At 47.8% G+C, this 24,418-nt stretch overlaps 1 protein-coding gene across 6 annotated transcripts; it reads left to right on the forward strand.

The window, feature by feature from the left end:
- The first annotated feature begins 4,380 nt into the window (after positions 1-4,380).
- Tfe3 (transcription factor binding to IGHM enhancer 3) lies at positions 4,381-22,428 on the forward strand. 6 transcript variants are annotated; one of them, XM_070040483.1, is made up of 10 exons: positions 4,381-4,725; positions 7,800-7,913; positions 9,534-9,818; positions 11,929-12,174; positions 12,622-12,726; positions 15,823-15,940; positions 17,448-17,504; positions 17,690-17,765; positions 19,099-19,246; positions 20,782-22,428. In XM_070040483.1, the coding sequence occupies exons 3-10, from the start codon at positions 9,600-9,602 to the stop codon at positions 21,223-21,225; spliced, it is 1,413 nt and encodes a 470-aa protein (XP_069896584.1). In that variant the 5' UTR covers positions 4,381-4,725; positions 7,800-7,913; positions 9,534-9,599; the 3' UTR covers positions 21,226-22,428. The 6 variants fall into 6 exon arrangements, with proteins under 6 accessions (XP_069896584.1, XP_069896582.1, XP_069896586.1 ...); XM_070040481.1 differs by having other exon boundaries at positions 4,435-4,725; positions 9,515-9,818; XM_070040485.1 differs by lacking the exon at positions 4,381-4,725 and adding an exon at positions 4,893-5,097 and having other exon boundaries at positions 9,580-9,818.
- The last annotated feature ends 1,990 nt before the right edge of the window (positions 22,429-24,418 follow it).

Consider the following 24,418-nt stretch of genomic DNA (forward strand, 5'->3'; position numbering starts at 1 on the left):
CCAATTAACCACCAAAACAGCCAGAAGTCAGCCTGGACAGGAAAGTCTGTGAGATTCTCATCTCCAGTTAACCAAGCCAAAAAGTGTAACTCAAGTGGAAGAGCATAAGCCTGGAGCACAAAAGGTCAAGGTCAGTGCCCAGGCCTTGAGTTCAAGCCCCAGGACCAGCATACACACACACACACACACACACACACACACACACACACACACACACACACACACACACACACACACACACACACACACACACACACACACACACACACACACACACACACACACACACACACACACACACACACACACACACACACACACACACACACACGGGAAACTGGGACATAAGGATTTACAGCTTGAGCTACATAGCAAATTTCAGTCCAAACACTATCTCGAAGGAAAAACATTAATCCCTATTCCTCTAAAATATAGTTATATCTCTCTAAACCATGTTCGTCTCTTTCCAAGTGACTTAAAATATCATTTACAATTCCTAGAAATACCCACATCAAGGTTTTTTTTTTCTTCTTTTTTTGCGGGGGGGGATCTGGTCGTGGGGCCTGAACTCTGGGCCTGGGCACTGTCCCTCAGCTCTTCAGCTCAAGGCTAGTGCTCTACCACTTGAGCCACAGCGCCACTTCCAGCTTTTTTTCTTTTTGCTTATGTGGTGCTGGGGAAGGCAAGCGCCCTACCACTGAGCCGCCTTCCCAGGCCCTCAAGGTATTTTTTTTGTACTAGGGATTGAACCAAATCTTCTCACATGCTAAGTAGGTCCTCTTTTTCTGTTTTCCGTACTATTGGTCTAGTTTCCTATTCCTGCTACCACAGCACATCTTTTTTATATGGATACAATGTGGGGATCAAAATCAAGTACTTACTGGTGTTGCAGCTTACATCTGTAATCCCAGCTACTTGGGAAGCAGCAATCAGGAGGATTCCACTTTGAGGCCATCCCAGGCCAACAGTTCATAAGCCCCTATTTCAACCAATAAACTAGGTATAGAGGTGTGTACCTGTCATCCCAGCTTCAGAGAGGCTTCTAGATAGGAGAATTGGGGCATGAAGCCAGCATGGCAAAAACAGGAGACTGTAGCTGGGCGTTGGTGGCTCAGGCCTGTAATCCTAGCTACTCAAGAGACTGAGATCTGAGGATCATGGTTCAAAACCAGCCTGGGCAGGAAAGCCTGTGAGACTCTTATCTCCAATAAACAACTCAGAAAGCCAGAAGTGGCTCTGTGGCTCAAGTGGTAGAGGGCTCACTTTGAGCTGAAGAGTTGAGGGATAGTGCCCAGAACCAGAGTTCAAGCCCCACGATCGACCAAACCGCCCCCCCCCCCAAAAAAAACAAAAAACAAACAGGAGACTCTGCATCATGTTTTAATGGTGACATTTTGTCATCTGGTAAAATGATGCCCTCCTCTTTCCTTTTGCTTTACAAAATTAACCATTCTTATATATCGAAGGCACCGTAGGAATTTTAACATCAGGTCTACAATTGTGATTGGTTAATGCACTGATTTTTTTTTTTTTGGTTGGTTGTGGGGCTTGAACTCTGGGCCTGTGTACCGTCTCTGAGCTCTTCAGCTCAAGGCAAACACTCTTCCTCTTGAGTGACAGCACCATTTCCAGTTTTCTGGTGGTTAATTGGAGATAAGAGTCTCATAGACTTTCTTGCCCACGCAGGCTTTGAACCATGATCCTCAGATCTCAGACTCCTGAGTAGCTAGGATTATAGGCATGAGCCACCAGTGCCCGGCCAATGCACTGATTTTTGAAAGATCATTTTGGGAAAGAAATGTAATAATCTTTATTACTTAGAAGGTCCCTCATTCTATAAAATGATATGCATGTTTGCCAAATTAACTGACACAGACATGAGAAACAGAATTCCAACATCAGAAAGTTGGCATTCTATTGGGCAAGGTGCTGATGGCTCACCCTTGTAATCCTAGCTACTCAGGAGGCTGAGACCTGAGGATCACAGTTGGAAGCCAGCTTGGGCAGGGAGTCTGTGAGAATCTTTTTTTTTTTTTTTTTTGGGGGGGGGGTCCGGTCGTGGGCCTGAACTCTAGGCCTGGGTGCTATCCCTCAGCTCTCCAGCTCAAGGCTAGCGCTCTACCACTTGAGCCACAGCACCACCTCCAGCTTTTTTTTTCTGCTTATGTGGTGCTGAGGAATTGAACCCAGGGCCTCATGCACACAAGGCAAGCGCTGTACCACTGAGCCACCTTCCCAGCCCCTCTGTGAGAATCTTATCTCCATTAAACTACTCAGAAAAAGCTGGTAGAGCACTAGCCTTGAGCACAAAAAGGCTTAGAAACAGAGCCCAGACTGTGAGTTTAAGCCCCAATGCCAGAAAAAAAAATAGAGAGAAAGAAAAGAAAAGAAAAAAAGGGTGTCTGGCACCGGTGGCTCATGCCAGTATCGTAGGTACTCAGGAGGCTGAGATCTGAGAATTGTACTTCAAAACCAGCCTGGGGATGATAAACACATGAAACTATCTCCAATTAACCAGCAAAAAGCCAGAAGTAGAATTGTGGCTCAAGTGGTAGAGTGCCAACCTTTAGTTTAAAAAAAAGAGGGAGAGAGAGAGAGAGAGAGAGAGAGGGGCTGGGAAGGTGGCTCAGTGGTAGAGCACTTGCCTTGCATACATGAGGCCCTGGGTTCGATTCCTCAGTACCACATAAGCAGGAAAAAAAAAGGCAGAAGTGGCGCTGTGGCTCAAGTGGTAGAGTGCTAGCCTTGAGCTGAAGAGCTGAGGGACAGCGTTCAGGCCCAGAGTTCAGGCCCCACGACTGGACCCAAAGAAGAAAGAAAGAGAGAAAGAAAGAAAGAGAGAAAGAGAGAAAGAGAGAGAGAGAGAGAGAGAGAGAGAGAGAGAGAGAGAGAGAGAGAGAGAGAGAGAGAGAGAGAGAGAGAGAAAGAGAGAAAGAGAGAGAAAAAGAGAAAGAGAGAGAAAGAGAAAAAGGAAAGAGAAAGCTCAACAAGAGGTCATGATTCAAGTCCCAGGACCAGTACAAAAAGAAAATAAAAGAAAGGGGCTGGGAAGGTGGCTCAGCGGTAGAGTGCATGCCTTGAAAGCATGAGGCCCTGGGTTCGATTCCTCAGCACCACATAAGAAAAAGCCGGAAGTGGCACTGTGGCTCAAGTGGTAGAGCGCTAGCCTTGAGCTGAAGAGCTGAGGGACAGCGCCCAGACCCAGAGTTCAGGCCCCATGACCGGCAAAAAAAAAAAGAAAAGAAAAGAAAGAAAGTGGATTCCCAACAAAGTTTCTGGTTGTCCAATTGATGATGGGTCCAGGGATTTTGGAAGAAGAGAAAGTTGCAGTACAAGCATTGGAAGGGTATTGATGGGCCCCTCACTGTGTGCATGTGACATAGAGGTATCCAGTAAATGTTGAATCAGTGAACAAATGAGTGGATCAAGTCAGTTTTACAGAGTTTACTATATGACCAACAACCTACTAGCACTTTTCACAACCTAAGTTTTAACAACTTACCACTAATTGTCATTAAAACTATGTCAGACAGGTTATTATGAGCCCATTTGACAGACTAGGAAAGTGGAGATTCAGCCAGAGGAGGTACCTAGTTCTATTTGATCCCAGTTCGTTGTGATTCCAGAAGTTATTCACCAAAGAATCAATCAGATCCAATTTCCTTCCGTCCACTCATTCTCCATCTGTCAAAGATTCATAAAGCATCTATTTATTGCACAGCTCAATGACCAGAGTACAACTACTTTAGATAACATAGAACAGGCTGGGCTCTCTCAGGAAAACAAGCTCGGCGGCTAGAACGCGGGAACAGAAAAGGTAGGCTTGCCGGCCGGCACCTCCAGGGAATGTAGTTACCGCGGGTTCCTCAAGTTCGGCTCCGGCTGAGAAGCTAGGTAGATGGATTCGGGCTGTAGCGCGGTCTTGGACGCCGATAATTCTGATGTGAGCCGAGAGGGGGCGCTGTTTCGCAACCAAAAGCTTGCCTGAAGACCGGCTGCTCGCAGTGTGGTCCTTAGTACGCATGCGCAAACATACGCCGAGCGGCTCAATATTATCTTGCTGAGGGAAAACGTGAGGAGAGGGGGTGTGGCTCAGTGAGAGACGCAAACATGGAGGCGTGACTGAACCAACCTACCCTTTGCCTATTTGTCTCTACCGCTTAGGGTAAGGCTTAGGTGGCCACTTCTTTGAATAAAGGAGGGTCGAATCTAGGGTTCACTATACTTTGAGGGCGTGGTTGAAGGAGGGCCCTCAAATTTCTCTTCAGCGATAGGTCGTCTCTCAAGAGGCGTGGCTCGATGAGCTGTCCGTCCCCGGTGTGGTCACTTCCTGTGGAGTTTCCCCAACCCTGCGAGGAGGGGGAAGAGGACGGGGGTAGGGGGGGAGGAGGGCGGTCGTCCGGGGTTAGGTTGGGGGTGTAGGTCCGTTCTGGGCGGGGGATGACTCACAGCCCATCCCATCTCCCCGACGCCGCCCGCCCGCGCCGAGCTAGCTCCATGGCTTAGCGGAGGAGGCGGCGGCTAATGGGGGGAGGGGGACTCTTATTTTGTTAGGGGGACCGGGCCGAGGCCCGACCGGCCTGGCAGGGCTCGCCCGGGGCCGGGCGTCATGTCTCATGCAGCCGAACCAGCTCGGGACGGCGTAGAGGCCAGCGCGGAGGGCCCTCGAGCCGTATTCGTGCTGTTGGAGGAGCGCAGGCCGGCAGACTCAGCCCAGCTGCTCAGGTGCGGGACGCCTGGGGCCGGGAGTAGCAAAACTAGGGTTTCCGGGGGCCTCATCTGAGGGATCGAGGGCCCCGGATTGGGATTGGAGTTCTTTGGCCTAGAATTGGAGGATGTAGGGGCGCCCGTTTTGTTTGTGCGTGTGAGAGAGAGAGTGAGGGGGGGGTTACCTAAGGAATCATGTTGTGGCCTGCTTGGGCTGAGACTTAAAGGAGTCGTGGGAGTGCTTCGAGAGGGCCAGGGTCAGATTTGAGGGAGGCCGTTGGATAGGTCTCGAAAGGTAGATTCTGGAGTATGCCCAAAGTGCTCTGAGGCAGCCAAACTTGAGGGTCCTTTCGTAGGGCACAAGCGAAATGGATTTGACAGGACGCTCCGGTGAGTCTGCCTTTGAGGAAATCGTAGAATCGTTTTTCCCTCAGGGTAGGCGAAAGGGTCCTGAGAGAAAAACCGAGGTGCTGTTTCTAGGTGCTTAGTAGCTTGACTCCCGGTGACTGGTTGCTGTGTGGTGATAATGTGAACCTGGAGCGTTTTGGAAGTATCTCACGCCCTGAGTGTGTGTGAATGAGCCTGAGAAACAACATTCAACAAGACTTCACTAGAACACTCGTTTCACCGCTGCCCACCCATCGCGCTGGGGCCGATCTCTGGGATAGTGGAAAAGCTTGCCTTTCCTCTAGGAGTAGGGACTTGTTAGGGAGACCGCGAGTAGACCTGAGGGGGATGGAAGTACTGTTATCTTTTTAGCCCCGGGGGAAGGCCTCAGACCTTATATGGGAACCTTAGAGGAGGGTCTTGTTCTTGCTGCCACTCACTCTATTCTCCAGAGTCAGCCCTGCCCACTCCCTACCCCCCCCCCTTCCTTTTATTTCACTCTCCGGTTTTGTCTCTCAGTTCCCGGGTGTAATCTTGAATCTGTCTCCACAGCTAGAGTGAGTACCGATTGCACCATCTCGGCCTGGGTGGGTCCTCTTGTCTGTCTGGCCTCTTAACCCTTCACTATCATCCACTCTGTGGACCTCTAGTCCTCCCTGTCCACACCCCCTGCCCACCCTACCACCCAACTCTTCCGACTTCTGTGCAATGGGTGGATGAGCATGGGAGGGGGTTTGTAGCCTCTTTTCTGCTCAGGATTGTGCTGAGCTCAGCCGCAGCGTTCCAGGAGCTTCCTCTTCCCAACTTCCTGGGTGGTTTTAGTGCCCCATCTGAGGGTGAGGAGAGAAAAGGAGACGGATTCTTGGGGAAGAGGGGAATGGAAACTTTTGCCAAGTGAAGCCACCCACAATTTTAGGATTCAAGAATAAGGATGCATACTTTTTCATTTTTATTTTTTCCGTGCTGTGCTGGGGTTGGAACCCAGGACCTCTAGCATGCTAGGCAAGTGCTTTACCACCGAGCTCCATCACCCCCCCCCCAGCAAAGATTCGCACTGAAGCACGTGCTTATGTTGCTTAAACACTAGGATCCTTTGTACCCAGCGTGGAGGGCTGAGTATAATCCTTTCTATATATCTAATTTCTTGTAACAAGTTAAGCCATCATGGTAGTGGGTGCAATTCAACTTATATAGTGGTTGTTTTTTTTTTTGTTTTTTTTGCTGTGCTGGGTATTGAACCCAGAGCCTCCTGGATGCTACCCAAGTGTTCTACTACAGAATTGCATCTCCAGCTTCTGTATTTTTGTTTGTTTGATTGGGATTTTTGGTGTTCTTTTCATTTTCTTTTTTGGTCTGAGACCGGAATTCTTTCTTGCTCATTGGCTAGCGCTCTACCAACTGAGCCACACCTCCAACCTGTTTTGAAAAAAATAATTTTATTACTATTAATGTGTTGTACAGAGGGGCTACCATTTCATAACTCAGGTAATGTGCACTTTTTTTTTTTGAAAATGTCACCCCCTTCCTCTACTTCCCCCCAGTTTTTCCCTCCCATCCCTGCTCACAAGTTAAGCAGGTCATTTTCCATAGCGTATACCGAATCTGTTTGGGGTGTTTTTGAGACGAGGTTTCTGACCTTAAGCTCTCTGTGTAGCTCTGGCCACTTCAAAGTTGATTATTGTCCCTTCCCCTCCCCCCAATACTGGGGATATGTGGCTTCTTAGTTCTTGTGCCAGTAACTGTTGGTACTGGGGACTTGTGTGTTTTGATCTAAACAAAAACTAGGGGAGGGCTGAGCAGGTTTCGCCTACTAAGGAAAGAATACTTGTAGAAGGCAGACATCCACTCAAATTCTGTCTTGCAAGAACAGACTGTTGGAGACTGGATTGCATTTGTATTTCTGTATTCTCTTTGGAGCGGTGTCCCTAGAACTCAAGCTGGAGCTGGGAAAAACTCATTTTCCAAGTGGTAGCTCTTTTTGTAAAGTGAACCAACCATAGTTCTCTTTGTGATGCGCTTAGTTTGGGTTACAATGGGCTGTTTGCCTGAGGACTGCCCCTACTAGCCCTGTGTGTTTACACACACGGGTTCACATTCAGCTGTCAGGAAAACAGGTCTGGGGGGAGCTGGGAGTACTCTGAATGCAAAGTGGGAGAATCCTCCCTAAGTCTTCTGTTCTCCTCAAACTCAGATTGTTGCTTGTGATAAGAGTGAGGGGTTGGGATTCTGGAGTTCTTATTGTTTAGATTCTGGGTGACTGAATGGAGTTAAGAAAAGGGGGAGGGGGAGGGGACAGATGTGGGAACTCCTGGAGGTGGTACCCAGCAGGGTGGCCAAGTATGGATGAGGACACACACACACACACACACACACACACACACCCTTCAAGTATGGATGAGGACACACACACACACACACACACACACACACACCCTTCACACACACACACACACACACACACACACACACACACACACACACACACACACACACACACACACACACACACACACACACACACACACACACACACACACACACACCTTCTCTGATGAAGGGAAGTATTAAGGCTCTCCACAGTAATTGATCACTACTCCTTCCTCCACACACACACACTCACACACACACACCCTTCTCTGTTGAAGGGAAGTATTAGGGCTCTCCACAGTAATTGACCACTACTCCTTCCTCCCTTCCCCCCTCAGCCTGAACTCTTTGCTTCCGGAATCCGGGATTGTTGCTGACATTGAATTAGAAAACATCCTTGATCCGGACAGCTTCTACGAACTCAAAAGCCAACCCTTATCCCTCCGATCCAGGTAAGACTCATCATATTCTCCTCCTGCTCCCCACTCCCACTGGAAATGATGGGCAGAAGCCCTCAGTGCCTGCCCATTCCATGCTCTCAGAGACCTGTATTTTCTGGATGGTAAAATGAGGGGCCAGAAAGAGTGTCACACAGGAAAGCTGGTGGGCAGCCAAGATGTCTCCCACCAGTCCTGCCTTGAAGACCTTGACTTCCCTCATTGCACTTGCATACCTATTCATACACAACTCTGTAGGGACTAGGTGTGGCTTATGTGAATCCCTTCCTGTGGGTGGAGCCACGCCCTTAGTCCCTATCCCCCACCCCCACCCTCTCCACATTCTACAATCCTTGCCCACCCTCAGTTTAGAGAAACCCCTGCCTGGTCTCTTGTTTCTATCCCCAAAGCTTGGAAGTGTAAAGGTGCTGAGTCATCGGCCTGGGCTCTAAGACAGGGGAGGGGACGTGGAAGAGGGGCAGGAAGAGAGGATTGTGAAATCTGAGATTTTCTAGACTGACTAGCTACTGGCACCAGAGGCCTAGGCTTCAAGGAAGGGTGTCCTGGGGCTCCCCTGGAACCTGATGCTCTTAGCTCAGACAGCATCACCAGTTCCAAATTGGGTTCAGGAGTGCTCTGAAACCACAATCCACTACCACTTCTGCACCTATAAAGATGCCTCGTACTTGCCAGATGCAGGTGGTTCACACCTCTAATCCTAGCTGCTCAGAAGGCTGAGATCTGAGGATTGCTGTTCAAAGCCAGTCTGGGCAGGAAAATTCAGGAGATTCTTTTTTTTGGGGGGGGTGTCTGGTCGTGGGGCCTGAACTCTGGGCCTGGGCGCTGTCCCTCAGCTCTTCAGCTCAAGGCTACCACTCTACCACTTGAGCCACAGCACCACTTCCGGCTTTTTTCTTTTTGCTTATGTGGTGCTGAGGAATCAAACCCAAGGCCTCAGGCATGCAAGGCAAGCGCTCTACCACTGAGCCACCTTCCCAGCCCTCAGGAGATTCTTATCCCCAATTAATTACCAAAAGAGCCGGAAGTAGTAGAGCTAGCATTGAGCAAAAGACGCTCAGGGATAGTTCCCAGATGGTGAGTTCAAGCCCCAGGACCAGCACACACAAAAAAGATGCCTTTTGCTAACTCCACTTAGTGATGAACTAGCTCACTCTGAGATTTTTCCATTAGGACTTAGGGCTGAAAGTCTCTTGCCTAGATCTGGTCCCAGAAACTCCCACAACAGATTATATGACCAGCAGGGTACCAGTAGTTCAAGCCTATAAGTAATCCTAGCTACTCAGGAGGCTGAAAACTGAAGATCCCTGTTCAAAGCTAGCCCAATCAGGAAAATCCAGGATACTCTCACCACCAACTGTCTATCAAAAAGCCAGAAGTGGAGGTGTGGCTCAAGTGGTACAATGCCATCAGTGACTGGTAAAAGCTAAGGGACAATATCCAGACAGTGTGGACACAAAATATGGCAATGCCTCTCCTGTAACATTGTAAAGACAGGGAACAAGTGATTGCTGGGTCTCCTCCCACATACTGTGACTCTGTTAAGCTTAGGAAGTGAGCTCTAGCTTACATGTGGCCCCATATTTCCCATTCCACAGCCTCCCAATATCACTGCAGGCCACCCCAGCCACCCCAGCTACACTCTCTGCATCGTCTTCTGCAGGGGGCTCCAGGACCCCTACCATGTCATCATCTTCCTCATCGAGGGTCTTGCTGCGGCAGCAGCTCATGCGGGCCCAGGCACAGGAGCAAGAGAGGCGTGAGCGTCGGGAACAGGCCGCAGCCGCTTCCTTCCCCAATCCTGCACCTGCTTCACCTGCCATCTCCGTGGTTGGCGTTACTGCAGGGGGCCACACTTTGGGCCGGCCACCCCCTGCTCAGGTGCCCAGGGAGGTCCTCAAGGTAAGGTGAAGTCTGATGGCCTGTGGGCATGTTGGTTTTTCTTTTCTTTTTCTTGGTAGCTTTTGAATGAGGCCTTCATGACTCCAGGTATGACTATGATAGTGTTTTAAGTGCTCTGTGCAACTCTCCCATGTGTTTGTTTTCTTAGGACTTGCTAGGGGTTCTAGGAGGCCCCAAAGGATGTCGTGCTGGACCTCGGAGGGTCGTGTTAAGGTGTCTTGGGAAGCTATGTGTATTACTTTATAGATCCTTTAGGTGCTATCAGAGACTATGGAAGTCTGGGGAGTTGTGCATTGGTGGTTCAAGTCTTTAATCCTAGCTCCTCAGGAGTCTTGAGATCTGAAGATCTAGGGTCAAAGCCAACCTAGGCAGGAAAGTCCATGAGACTCTTATCTCCAGTTAACCAGCAAAAAGCCAGAAGTGGAGCTATGGCTCAAGTGATAGAGTGCCAACCTTGAGCAAAAAAGGCCAAGGGCAAGTGTGAGGCCCTGAGTTCAAGTGCCAGGACCAGCATAAAAGAAGAGACAGAAAAGAGAAGAGATGACATTGTCCAAAAAGAAATGTACTCATACCGGGTGCTGGCTCACGCCTCTAATCCTAGCTACTCAGGAGGCTGAGATCTGAGGATTGCGGTTCAAAGCCAGCCCAGGCAGCAAAGTCCGAAAGACTCTTTTCTTCAATTAACCACAAGAAAACCGGAAGGGGCTCTGTGGCTCAAAGTGGTAGAGCACTAGCCTTGAGCTGAAGAGTTCAGGGACAGCTCCCAGGCCCAGAGTTCAAGCCCCATGACCAACTGGCAAAAAAAAAAAAAACCAATAACTGGGCGCTGGTGGCTCACACCTGTAATCCTAGCTACCTAGCTACTCAGGAGGCTGAGATCTGAGGATTGCCATTCAAAGCCAGCCTGGACAAGAAAGTCCATGAGACTCTTTATCTCCAATAAAACTACCAGAAAGGGCTGGGAAGGTGGCTCAGTGGTAGAGTGCTTGCCTTACATGCATGAGGCCCTGGGTTCGAGTCCTCAGCACCACATAAGCAGAAAAAGCCAGAAGTGGCACTACGGCTCAAGTGGTAGAGTGCTAGCTTTGAGCTGAAGAACTGAGGGACAGTGTTCAGGCCCCACGACTGATAAAAAAAAAAAGAAAAGAAAAAGAAAAACCACCAGAAAACCCGAAGTGGCACTGTGACTCAAGTGTTAGAGCACTTGCCTTGAGCTGAAGAGCTGAGGGACAGTGCCCAGGCCCAGAGTTCAGGCCCCAAGACCAACAAATAAATAAGTAGGAAAAGAAAAAAAAAGGGCTGGGAATGTGGCTCAGCAGTAGAGTGCTCACCTAGCATGCATGAAGCCCTGGGTTCAATTCCTCAGTACCACATACACAGAAAAAGCCAGAAGTGGCGCTTGTGGCTCAAGTGGGAGAGTGCTAGCCTTGAGCAAAAGCAATTTAGGGACAGTGCCCCGGCCCTGAGTTCAAGGGCAGGAGTGGCAAAAAAAAAGAAAGAAAAAAAAGTACTGGTTACCTGACTTATGAAAACTGTACCCCTCTGTACATCAACTTTATAATGACAATTTAAAAAGTGAGACAGAGATAGCTGAGCACTGGTGGCTCATGCCTATAATCCTACCTACCAAGGAGGCTGAGATCTGAGGATCATGGTTCAAAGCCAGCCCAAGCAGGAAAGTCTGTGAGACTCTTAACTCCAAGTAACTACCAGGAAATCCGGAAGTGGAGCTGTGGCTCAATAGGCAGAGCACTAACATCGAACACAAAAGCTCAGGGACAGCGTCCAGGCCCTGAATTCAAGCCCCAGGACTAGCAGAGAGAGAGAAAGAGAGTGCTTTGGGCACTGTGACAATGTGCCTCTAGAATCAGATCCTGTCAGCCATAGGTGGATCTTGGGGGTGAAGGATTTTTGAGAAAAGGAGATTGGGTCATTGAAGAAATTCAGCAGTATTTTTGAGGGGTTCTCATATTCTGGGCCCAGTTTGTCCTACAAGAGCCTACGAAGAGAAGAAGCAAGGATCAGTTAAGGATCACAGATGAGCAAGAATTACCTCTGTGAATCCTGTTCTACCTTCTCCCCTTCCCACCACGGCCCTATTATCTAACAGGTGCAGACCCACCTGGAAAACCCAACGCGCTACCACCTGCAACAAGCACGCCGGCAGCAGGTAAAACAGTACCTGTCCACCACACTTGGGCCCAAGCTGGCTTCCCAGGCTCTCACGCCACCTCCGGGGCCTGCAAGTGCCCAACCATTGCCTGCTCCTGAGGCTACTCATGCCACTGGCCCCACAGGCAGTGCTCCCAACAGCCCCATGGCTCTGCTCACCATCGGGTCCAGCTCAGAAAAGGAGGTAAGAGGCTATAGACAATATTCTCATATCTCCATCCGGTTTTATTGTGCCTTTTCTAGGTTTGAACTCAAGGCCTGGATGCTTTTCCTGAGCTTTTTTACTCAAAGCTGGCACTCTACCACTTGAGACATATCTCCACTTCTGACTTTTTGGTGGTTAATTGGAGATAAGAGTCTCATGGATTTTCCTGCTTGGGTTGGTTTCAAACCGCAGTCCATGGATCTCAGCCTTCTGAGTAGCTAGGGTTACAGGCATGAGCCATTGGTGTCTGGCTCAGTTTGTGTGTGTGGGGGGGTACTGGGGATGAAAGTGTGTGTGTGTGTGTGTGTGTGTGTGTGTGTGTGTGTGTGTGGTACTGGGGATGAAACTCAGCACCTTACACACGCTCCTATGCTATACTGTCAATCTCTCCTTTTTCTAACCCAGTCTATTTATTTATTCCATTAGATTGATGATGTCATTGATGAGATCATCAGCCTGGAGTCCAGTTACAATGATGAGATGCTCAGCTATCTTCCTGGAGGCACTACAGGACTACAGCTCCCCAGCACGGTAAGGCCCTTAGATGATGGGTTTCTCTGATAATGAGGGCATCATTCTATCAAGACTATACCTGTGTTGGCTATGTAGATATGTGACACCCTTGCGGTGGATTGTACTAAGAGGGAGAGAGGCCTTATGTTGAGAATGGAGTGTGACATTGCACACTCCATTGAGAAGTAGCTTTTGTAGAATTTAATGTGGATGGGGTATGGAGTTCATGGAGATATAAGGACATACTAAACCACTTGAGTTGTGCTGTGAGAAGTACCAAGAGGTAGGAATCATGTAGCAATTTGAATATCCTAGGGGATTTTTCTGGTTATGGAGATATACCCAGATCATGTAATAATTGGAACATGTCAAAAGGCTCAAGGTTTATGGGCTAAAACAAGTTGACTGGGTTGCGAACTGGTGGCTCACACTCGTAATCTTAGCTACTTAGGAGGTTGAGATCTATGGATTCCAGTTCAAAGTAAGCTCAGGCAGAAAAGTCTATGAGAATCTTATTTCCAGTTAACCAGCAAAAAGCCAGAAATGGAGCTCTGGCTCAAGTGGTGGAGCACCAGGCTTGACAAGGCTAAATGAGAACCTGAGACCGTGATTTCAAGCCCTAGTACCAACAAAAATAAAGTTGGGCCTTGTATTAACTAGATTCTACCAAGTCTTACAATGAACTATAAGGACTGGGACTGGTTCCTTGTAGAAAGGGTATAAAATTTTCTACAGTGAGGGAGTGTCATTATAAAGTTTTTTTTTTTTTTTTTTTTTTTTGGTGCCAGTCCTGGAGCTTGAACTCAGGGTATGGGCACTGTCACTGAGCTTTTTACTCAAAGCTAGCACTTTACTACTTGAACTATAGCTCCACTTCCAGGTTTTTGCTGGCTATTTGGAAATAAGAATGTCATAGACTTTCCTGCCCAGGCTGGCTTCTAACTGCAATCCTCAGATCTCAGCCTCCTTAGTAATTAGAATTACAGGCATGAGCCACCAGTGTCTGGCTAAGTTATGTGTTTGTGTTTGCTAGTCCTTGTGCTTGAATTCAGGACAATGTCTCTGAGCTTCTTTTGCTTAAGGCTAATGCTCTAAGCTACAATTTCACTTGCATCTTCTTTGTTAGCTTATTGTAGATAAGAATCTCATGGGGGCTGGGAATGTGGCTTAGTGCTAGTGTTTTTGTAATATGCATGAAGCCTTGGGTTTGATTCCTCAGTACCACATAAACAGAAAAAAGCTGAGGCTCAAGTAGAGTGCTAGTCTTGAGCAAAAAAAGCTCAGGGACAGTGCCCATGCCCTGAGTTCAAGCCCCAGGATTGGCAAAAAAATAGATAAGAATCTCATGGACTTTTCCTCCCCAGGCTGGTTTTGAACCTTGATCTTCATGTCTCAGCCCCCTGAGTTGCTAGGATTACAGGCATAAGCCACCAGTGCTTGGCTTATAAAGTTCTGAATTTAAAGAGTGTCATAACTTGGCTGGGAATGTAGCTTAGTGGTAGAGTGCTTGCCTAGCATGCATGAAGCCCTGGGTTTGATTCCTCAGTACCACATAAACAGAAAAGGCCAGACGTGGTGCTGTGGCTCAAGTGGTTGAGTGCTAGTGTTGAGCAAAAGAAGCTCAGGGACAATGCCTAGGCCCTGAGTTCAAGCCCCAGGACTGGCAAAAAATAAATAAGCTGGGTGCCGATGGCTCACACCTGTAATCCTAGGTACTCAAGAGGCTGAGATTGGAGGATCATGATTCAAAGCCAGCCCAGGCAGGAAAGTCCATGAGACTCTTATCTCAAATAAACCACTAGAAAACCCAAAGTGGTACTGTGGCTCAAGTGGTAGAGCACTCTCCTTGAGCTGAAGAGCTGTGGAACAGCACCCAGGCCCAGAGTTCAAGCCCCACAACTAAATAACTAAATAAATAAATAGTTGTATTCATCCTGGAGCTGGTGGCTCACACGTGTAATCCTAGCAACTCAGGAGGCTGAAATCTCAGGATCACAGTTCAAAGCCAGCCTGGACAGGAAAGCCCATGAGACTCCAGTTAACCACAGAAAGCCACAAGTAGCACTGTGGCTCAACATGGGAGCGCTATCCTTGAGCAAAAATGCTCAAGGACAGCACCTGGGCCCTGAGCTCAAGCCCCACAACCAACAACAACAAAAAAAGTATCCATTTTGGGCTAGGGATGTAGCAAGCAAATGCTTGTGCAGTGTTTGTTCTGTGCAAGGCTTTGGTTTCTGTCATCAGCTCTCAAAAAAAACTGGTACCAGCTTATCAAAACTTTATATTGATTTGGACATAGCTAGAGATTAAGATCTTATATATTAGGTAGATCCAGAAGATTAAAGGATGTTTCAAGACATAATCTATCAAGAGGTACATCTTGGCACACACATATATTATTGTATTGTATTAGAAAATATCCAGGATAGTGTGGAGAGGGAAAAAAACAAACAAACAAACTAGTCTAACATTTTTTAAGTGCTAGTTGTTGGATAAAAACTCTTGGGAGATCAGAATGTGCTGGAAGACAGTAGAGTCTGGACCTTGGTACATGGCCAATGAGAGACCATACATAAGGTAGTACAACTTGATCATAGCGGAAGGGTACAGATTAGGTTAGAACTCTTCAGAAGGGCAGATTTTGGATAAAATGTTGCCATGACAATTTACCAAGGTCTGAGAAGATTGGGTTGGAGTGTTCCAAGAAATTGGATCGGAATGTTGAGCTGGGAGGAGCTAATGGACTGGAATGTCACATCAGAGCCGACAGAGACCTGAGAAGGATGCCTTTCCAGTATTGCTTCTCAGAGCTAGCCCTGGGATTCAGAATAGGGACTTCGGAGGCCACTGAAGGGTTTGAGGGCTAGGTGGGGGTGATAGGCATGTCACATATGCATCAATCCTCACAAAGCAAACAAGGTCCGCTTTGCTCTATGACTTCAGTTGAGTTGCCATGTGAAGTTGCCTCAAAGAAGGAGAGTCCCGAGGAATCATCCAGTCCGTGGGTTAGAAGGCCCTCATCTTTGGGTGTTTACAGGGTCAGAATCCTGGTTGTGAGAAAAGTAGATTAGGGACTGTTCTCAACTATTATTTCTGTGTCTTTACTACCTCCAGCTGCCTGTGTCAGGAAATCTCCTGGATGTTTACAACAGTCAGAGTGTAGCTACGCCAGCCATCACTGTAAGTAACTCCTGTCCAGCTGAGCTGCCCAACATCAAACGGGAGATCTCTGGTAAGTACTCAGTGAGGGGGGAGGGGAGGTACTTTATATCACATGTCACACTCTGTCTTTAGCCTGCCAGGTCTGAAATTTGGGCATTACAGAAAAGAGCTGAGGCTGGGGTAAGACTCAGTGCTAAAGCAACTGCTTAGCATGTACAAGACCTTGGAATCCATTCCCAGCACCATAAAATAGAAAAAGAGAAAAAAATTGTTGGGTACCATCTGAGGCTCACACCTATAATCCTAGCTACTCAGAAGACTGAGGTCTGAGAATCACAGTTATGAAGCCAATCCAGGAAAGAAAAGTCCCTGAGACTCTTATCTCCAACTAACTCATAAAAAGTTAGATGTTGGGGTTTGGCTTAAGTGGTTGAATGAAAAAAGCTAAAGGAAAGCATCCTGGCCCTGAGTTTATGTCCAAGTACCAGCATGCACACATGTACACACAAAAAAATTGGGTTGGTTTCCTCTTTTTTCCATTATGGCTTATGGTCTTGCTCCTTACTTCCTCTCTTTTTGGGATTAACAATTAGCCTGTGTCACCATGGCTTTGTAAAAACAAAAGAGTAGTTTAAAAATACACTTTTTTTTGCCAGTCCTAGGGGGCTGAACTCTGGGCACTGTCCCTGAGCTTCTTTTTGCTCATGGCTAGGGCTCTACTACTTGAGCCATAGCACCACTTCTGGCTTTTTCTGAGTAGTTTATTGGAAATAAGAGTCTCACAGACTTTCCTGCCCAGACTGACTTCAAACCTTGATCCTCAGATCTTAGCATCCTGAGTAAGTAGGATTACAAGCATGAGCCACTAGCGCCTGGCTTACTCTTAAAAAGTCTGGGCATGGTTGTGGTGCACACCTGTAATCCCAGCAGAGACAGGAGGATTGCAAGTTCAAGGCCACCCTGAGTTATGTATTGAGACTTCATCTAAAAAAAGTCACTTTAAAGCAAGATGGGACTCTAGGGACACATGCTGGTAATCTTTTAAGCTACTCTGAAGACTGAGATATGAGAGTAGCAATTTGAAGCTAGCCCAGGCATATAAATCTGAGAGACTCATCTCCATTTACCCAGCAAAAAGCCAGAAGTGGAGGTATGGCTCAAGTATTAGAGTGTTAGCCTTGATCAGAAAAAGCCAAATGAGAATGTGAGGTCCTGAGTTCAAGCCCTAGTACCAGAACACACACACAAAATGTCATTTCATATTTTTTTTTTTTTTTTGGGTCCGGTCGTGGGGCCTGAACTCTGGGCCTGGGCACTGTCCCTCAGCTCTTCAGCTCAAGGCTAGCACTCTACCACTTGAGCCACAGCGCCACTTCCGGCTTTTTTCTTATGTGGTGCTGAGGAATCGAACCCAGGGCCTCGAGCATGCAAGGCAAGTGCTCTACCACTGAGCCACCTTCCCAGCCCACAAAATGTCATTTCAGTCCAGGCTCTATAGTACACCACCAGCCTGTGCCTCTGCATTCACACAGGCTCCCTCCTTTCCAGAGGTCTTAACCACATTTGCTGTTTTCTAGAAACAGAGGCAAAGGCCCTTTTGAAGGAACGGCAGAAGAAAGACAATCACAACTTAAGTAAGTCTGAGAGCATGTATACTTGCCCATGTACTCCACAGCACTGCTTTGCTCATTGCTTTGAGTCTTTACTTTGTCCTTGGGGAATCCCTTCCTTACAATAGCCTCCTAGCACCCGTTTCTTTCTCCCTTCCCCCATTGATGATTCTTTCCTACTCTTTTTTTCTCTCCCCCTGCCTCCAAAGTTGAGCGTCGGAGGCGATTCAACATTAACGATAGGATCAAGGAACTGGGCACACTCATCCCCAAATCCAATGACCCGTGAGTCTGGGCTGGGGGCCCATGGGAGGTGTGGGGTATATGCCCTATGCCAGGGAAGTTATTCCTTGATGAGTCCATCAGACATGTCTTGCCTTCGCAAGAGTTCTTTGGTCTCTATTTAACTTGAGCAGGGTTACAGACCATGTATCCCTGTCTCAAATTTAAATGCATGAGGTTATGGACATTTCTACCTAGTTTTCCATTCATTTAGCATGCACTTTATTTCCTCAAGATTTATTTCTTGAAATCTGGCACCAGGGGCTCATGCCTGTCATCCTAGCTACTCAGGAAGCTGAGATCTGAGGATTGAGGCTCAGAGCCAGTTGGTTGGGGCAGCCAAATTTTGAGAGACTTTACCTCCAATTAACCAGCCAAAAGCTGGAACTAGAGAGGTAGCTTAAGTGATAGATTACCAGCCTTAAGCAAAGAAAAAAGCTTAGGAAGAGCTTGGGATTCTAAGTTCAAACCCCAGTATCAGCACAAAGAAAAAAAAAAACATGATGTATTTATTGAGTCTTGGCTTTTTGCCGGATACTTTGGGAGGCTTTGAGGATACCAGAGAGAACAAAAAAGACAAAGATCTTTGTCCTCTTGAAATGAATGTTTTGGTGGAGGAAGACAGGCAATTAATGTGATAAGTAAAATCCAGTTGGGTGTAGGTAGCTCATTCCTGCAATCCTAGCTACTTAGGAAGTTGAGATTTGGAGTTTATCAGTTCAAGGACAGCCCTGAAAGAAATCTCCAAAATAAACAAATGGAGTAGTAGCTAAAAGATTAAAGAGTGGCAGCCTGAGAAAGCAAGCTGAGGAAGTAGGCCAAGTTCAGACTCCATTACTGCAAAAAAGAAAATCTGTGAGATCCATAGGATGGAGTTGGGGGTACAGCTTAGTGGAAGAGCCCTTGCCTAGCATGTGCAAGGTACTGGGTCCCATCTCCAGCACTGCAAAACAGAGAGCAAGAGCAAAAGAGCCTAAGCTATGTGGATGTCTAAAGGAAAAGTATTCTGCTTACAGGTGCAGCTGGAATAGAGGCCCTGAAATGAGAATGCTTTTCTATGTTTTAGAAGCACTGACAGGCTATTGTGGCTATAGTGAGATGAATCAGAGGGACATATATACCAGAGGAATCAGAAGGGGTCAGATCACAGGGCATCCAGGGCTCAGGGTGTGATGGCCACTACTAGAAGATTCCAGGCATCCTATATCCTTAATGTCCCCCTCCCATTTCAAGTTCTGGATTACCTGGCACAGTTCCCCCCCACACCCCACCCCCACCTGCTGCTCTGAGACTCCACTCGCAGCACTTCCCGTTTTTCTTCCCTGGAGCCCCACAGGGAGATGCGCTGGAACAAAGGCACCATCCTGAAGGCCTCTGTAGATTACATCCGAAAGCTACAGAAGGAGCAACAGCGCTCTAAAGACCTGGAGAGCCGACAGAGATCCCTGGAGCAGGCCAACCGTAGCCTGCAGCTCCGGATTCAGGTCTGGAAGGAGGAGACAATGGTAGGGCTGATGGGCTGGTTTTCTGCAGGTGGAGGCAAAGGAAGAATAGGCCAGAAGAGATTCCTTTATTGTCAGACTTAAAAGATCCCCATGTTTTCCTAACTTCCATGATTATTGTTATGATGATAAGGATAATATCATTAAACCTGGTGCAGGTGGCTCACCCGGATAATCTTAACTATTCAGGAGGTTGAGCTATATCTATCTGTATGTATGTATATGTATGTATACATAGAGAGAGAGAGAGGGAGGTGGGGATATAGTGTGTGTGAATGGCCAGGAGCTGGTGGCTCATGCCTGTAATCCTAACTACTCAGGAGGCTGAGTAGCTGTGATCCTTAGATCGCAGTTCAGAGCCAGCCCAGGCAGGAAATTCCATGACACTTTTTTTTTGTTGGTCCTGGGACTTGCATTCTGGGCCTGAGTGCTTGTCCCTCAGCTTTTCAGCTCAAGGCTAGCGCTTTACCACTTAAGCTACAGTACCACTTCCTGTTTGTTTGTTGGTTTGTTTTGTCGGTTGTGGGGCTTGAACTCTGGGCTTGGGCGCTGTCCCTCAGCTCTTCAGCTAAAGGCTAGCGCTCTACCACTTGAGACAGTACCACTTCCATTTTTCTAGTGGTTTATTGGACATAAGAGTCTCGGTACTGGGAAGGTGGCTCCGTGGTAGAGTGCTTGCCTTGCATGCATGAGGCCCTAGGTTGGATTTCTCTGTACCACATAAGCAGAAAAAGCCAGAAATGGTGCTATGGCTCAAGTGGTAGAGCGCTACCTTTGAGCTGAAGAGCTCAGGGACAGCGCCCAGGCCCACAGAGTTCAGGCCACACAAATGACAAAAAAAAGCCTCACTGACTTTCCTGTCTGGGCTGGCTTTGAATTGTGATCCTCAGATCTCAGCCTCTTGAGTAGCTAGGATTACAGGCATGAGCCACCAGTGCCCAGCTTCCATGACATTCTATATCTCCAGTTAACCACCAGAAAAACTGAAGTAAAGAGTGCTGAGCTCAAGCTCCATGACCAAAAAAAAAAAAAAAGAATACTAGTGAATGATAGCTAATGTTTATCTTGTACTATAAACTGTGACATGAGCTTTGTAGCTCATTGGATCCTCACATATTTTTTTTTTTTTTTTTTTTTTTTTTTTGCCGGTCATGGGGCCTGAACTCTGGGTCTGGGCGCTGTCCCTCAGCTCTTCAGCTCAAGGCTAGTGCTCTACCACTGGAGCCACAGCACCACTTCCGGCTTTTTCTGTTTATGTGGTGCTGAGGAATCGAACCCAGGGCCTCATGCTTGCAAGGCATGCACTCTACCGCTGAGCTACCTTCCCAGCCCCCTGGATCCTCACATATTAAATAGGGAGTGTTAACAGTCTCTACGGATTGTAAAGGTCCACAACTAGCAAGTGGCTAAGGCTGAATTGGAACCCAGACACCCTTCCCTTTAACAGTATCCTTTTTGACCTCTGTGAGACTTTGAATCCCATTTAATTTTGTACCCATCCTTTATTCTTTTGGCAGGAGTTAGAACTGCAGGCCCAGATCCACGGTCTGCCAGTACCTCCCACCCCAGGGCTGCTTTCCCTGGCCACAACTTCGACATCTGACAGCCTCAAGCCAGAGCAGCTGGACATTGAGGAAGAGGGCAGATCAAGTGCAGCCACATTTCATGTTGGAGGAGGACCTGCCCAGAGTGCGGTCCATCAGCAGCCCCCAGCACCGCCTTCTGATGCACTTCTGGACCTGCACTTTCCCAGTGACCACTTGGGGGACCTGGGAGACCCATTCCACCTGGGGCTGGAGGACATTCTGATGGAGGAGGAGGAGGGGGTGGTGGGAGGACTATCTGGTGTTGCTCTGTCCCCTCTGCGGGCTACCTCTGATCCCTTGCTCTCTTCTGTATCCCCGGCTGTCTCCAAGGCTAGTAGCCGCCGCAGCAGCTTCAGCATGGAGGAAGAGTCCTGATAAGGCCTCACCTCTCCCCTGGGACCCCATTATACCCCACCCCCACCTAGGCACTGAGGACAAGACAGGGTGAGGTCCTGCCTCCCTCCCCCCCCCCAACTTTCCCATGAGATTGCCCTGCCCAGGAATTCTGGGGGAAGAGGTGATGTGATTGATCAGGCCCCAACCCTATAATAAACAAGGAGGAGGAATCAGATGAGAACCTGCCCCTGTACTCTAAGGACTCTCCTAATAAGTTGTACTAAGTAAAAAACAAAGGAGATATCAGGATGCTGCTCCATCCCTTCTGTGCAAATTGCCAGTCTAGCCTATCCTGGCACTGGAAGAAGAGTTAAAAATAAACTGATTGAGGTCCCACCCCTGGGGGTTTAAGCCCTGCTCCTTTCTCCTATGAACCTTGCCTGGGCAAAGAAGTGAGAGTCTGATCCTACCCCTTCCCCCTGAAAACTCAGTCTGGCCTTCTTGGAATGGAGGCCAAGCCAGGCCCCATCCCTTCTCTGAAGGAGAGCCAAGCACAGGTTTTTCAGGTGTGGAGGAATTAGTAAGGATCTGGCCACCCACATGGAGATGAGCCCTTTCCCTTCCTCTTAGCAACATGCCATGCAAGCATTCCACACTTCTGGGAGGAGTGGCACTTAAGCTCCCTGCCTTAACCTGGGACCAAATTGAACTGACCTAGGAGGGCTCAGAGTTGATCTTGCTTTTGGGAAAGTGGGCAGCTTTTGAAATCTTCTGCATTAACTTCCCAGATGTAGATCTCAAGTGAGACTTAAAACTCACCCTAGGGCAAAGTCCTGCCTTCTTCCTTGAGTGGCAGCGTGGGAGGTAATGGAGTTTTAAGTGGGGATCCATTGTAGATGCCACAAACCAATTGATAGAAACGGGTCTTGCTGGGGAATTCCTCAGCCCAAGAGAATGTAGGTTCTCTCCTATAAGGCAGGAGCTTAGAAGAAGGATTGCAAAAGCAGATTGTACTTTATCATTTGTTTATGTGATTTTTTTATTGACCACCCCAACCTCTGGCCCCCACCCAGTTCTCCATTTGGAGCAATCACCCTGGTTCAGAGTTATTAAGAGACACTCCCCACCCATCCTGGCCTCTCCCGCCACTTACACCCAAGGAGGGTGTACTGAGGGGTCTGTAGGTTTGTGAATAAGATAATAAATGCTAGGCGTGTTTGATGCGCTTTTAACTTTGGCAAAGAGTCTCCTGTCCTTATTTTTGACTGTGCAGTGAACAGGACCCATGCCAGCCAAGCAGGATAAAAATTACTGGAAGAAACAGATTTCTGAGAGATAGATACGGTGATTTAAATAGAGAGCTTGGAAGAAAACCACCAGCAAGCACAAGCAATCAGACCTTTTAAGGGCCTGCCAGGCATCAGTGAAGCCGCTGCCATTGATTGCTTCACCTGATTTATGTCCCTGAGGAATGTTGGTTTGGAGCTCTGCTGTGTGTTCCCATTTCCTGTTTAGAGAAGCTGAGGAACAGAATTTAAGTACCTGTTCTGAAGGCAAGTGGTAAATAGCTGAAACACTCAATGGTAAAGTTAGTCTGGCAAGTTCACTTTTTTTTGGCTGTGCTGATAATAGAACCTAGGGCCTCAGGCATGCATGCTAGGTGAGAGCTCTACCATGAGCTACATTCCCCAGCCCTGAATGCTATTTTTAAAAATCTGGTACCAGGGTTTAAACTTGATGCCTTGTGATTATTGGCTAGTTTACAGAGCTGGCATTCTACCGCTTGAACCATGCCTCCAGGCTGGTATTTATTCATATTATTTATGTGCCAATATTGGGGCTTGAACTCGACCTGGGCACTGTCCATTAGTTTTTCACTCAAGGCTAGTGCTCAACTACTTGAGCCACACTCCATTTCTAGCTTTGGGTGGGAGGGGAGGAGTTCCTTAGATGTAAGAATCTCATGGACTTTACTACCTTGGCTGGCTTTAAACCCAGTCCCTCAGATCTGCCTCCTGAGTAGCTAGGACTGCAAGTGTGAGCCACTGGTGCCTGACCAAATTTGTATGTGTATGTTGGTAGTGGGGCTTGAACACAAGGGCCTTTTGATCTCACTTGGTTTTTTTGGGGGGAGGGTTGTTTTTGTTTTTGTTTTTTTGGTCTGGCATGGGCTTAAACTTGGCCTGAGCACTGTCCCTCAGCTCTTCAGCTCAAGGCTAGCGCTCTACCACTTGACCACAGTGCCACTTCCGGTTTTCTGGTGGTTTATTGGAGATAAGTCTCATAGACTATCCTGCCCAGGCTGGCTCTGAACTGTGATCTCAGCCTCCTGAGTAGCTAGGAATACAGGCGAGAACCATTGGCGCCCGGCTTCACTTGGCTTTTTTCTTTCAAGACTGGTGCTCTACCATTTGAGCCATACTTCCACTGGCTGTTAGTCTTAATCCTCCAGATCTCATTATCCTGAATAGTTAGGATTACAGGTGTGAGGCACTGGTGCCAGGCTTTTTGTTGCCACCTGGGGCTTAAACTCAGGACCTGGGCACTCTACCACTTGAGCCACAGCACCACATCCGGCTTTTTCTGTTTATGTTGTACTGAGTAATTGAACCCAGGGCTTCATGCATGCTAGGCAAGAATTCTACCACTGAGCCACATTCCCAGCCCCCATGCTAACTTTGAAACTGTTAAAGAAGTAAATGAGCCAGGCACTGGTGGCTCACGCCTGTAATCCTAGCTACTCAGGAAGATGAGATCTGGGGATCATGGTTCAAAGCCAACCTGGGCGGGAAAGTCCATCAGACTCTTATCTCCAATTAATCAGAAAACTGGAAGAGCGCTGTGGCTCAAGTGGTAGAGTGCTCTCCTTGAGCTGAAGAGCTGAGGGACAGCACCCAGAACCAGAGTTCAAGCCCCATGACTGAAAAAAATAAAAATAAGAAAAAGAAGCCAAGCACTGGTGGCTCATGCCTATAATCTACCTACTCAAGGAGGCTGGGATCTGAGAACTGGTGTTCAAAGCCTGGGCAGGAAAGTCCATGAACCTCTTACCCTTAGTCAAAGAAAAAGCTGAAAGTGGTGCTGTAACTCAAGTGGCAGAGTGCTAGCCTTGAGCAAAAGGAGCCAAGGAACAGAACACAGGCCCAGAGTTTAAGTTCCAGGACCAGAAAAAAAATGGAAATTGGACTGGGAAGGTGGCTCAGTGGTAGAGCGCTTGCCTTGCATGCCTGAG

This window comes from Dipodomys merriami, unplaced genomic scaffold, assembly GCF_024711535.1.
Source record: "Dipodomys merriami isolate MVZ:Mamm:240054 unplaced genomic scaffold, mDipMer1.0.p SCAF_3, whole genome shotgun sequence".
NCBI lineage: Eukaryota > Metazoa > Chordata > Mammalia > Rodentia > Heteromyidae > Dipodomys > Dipodomys merriami.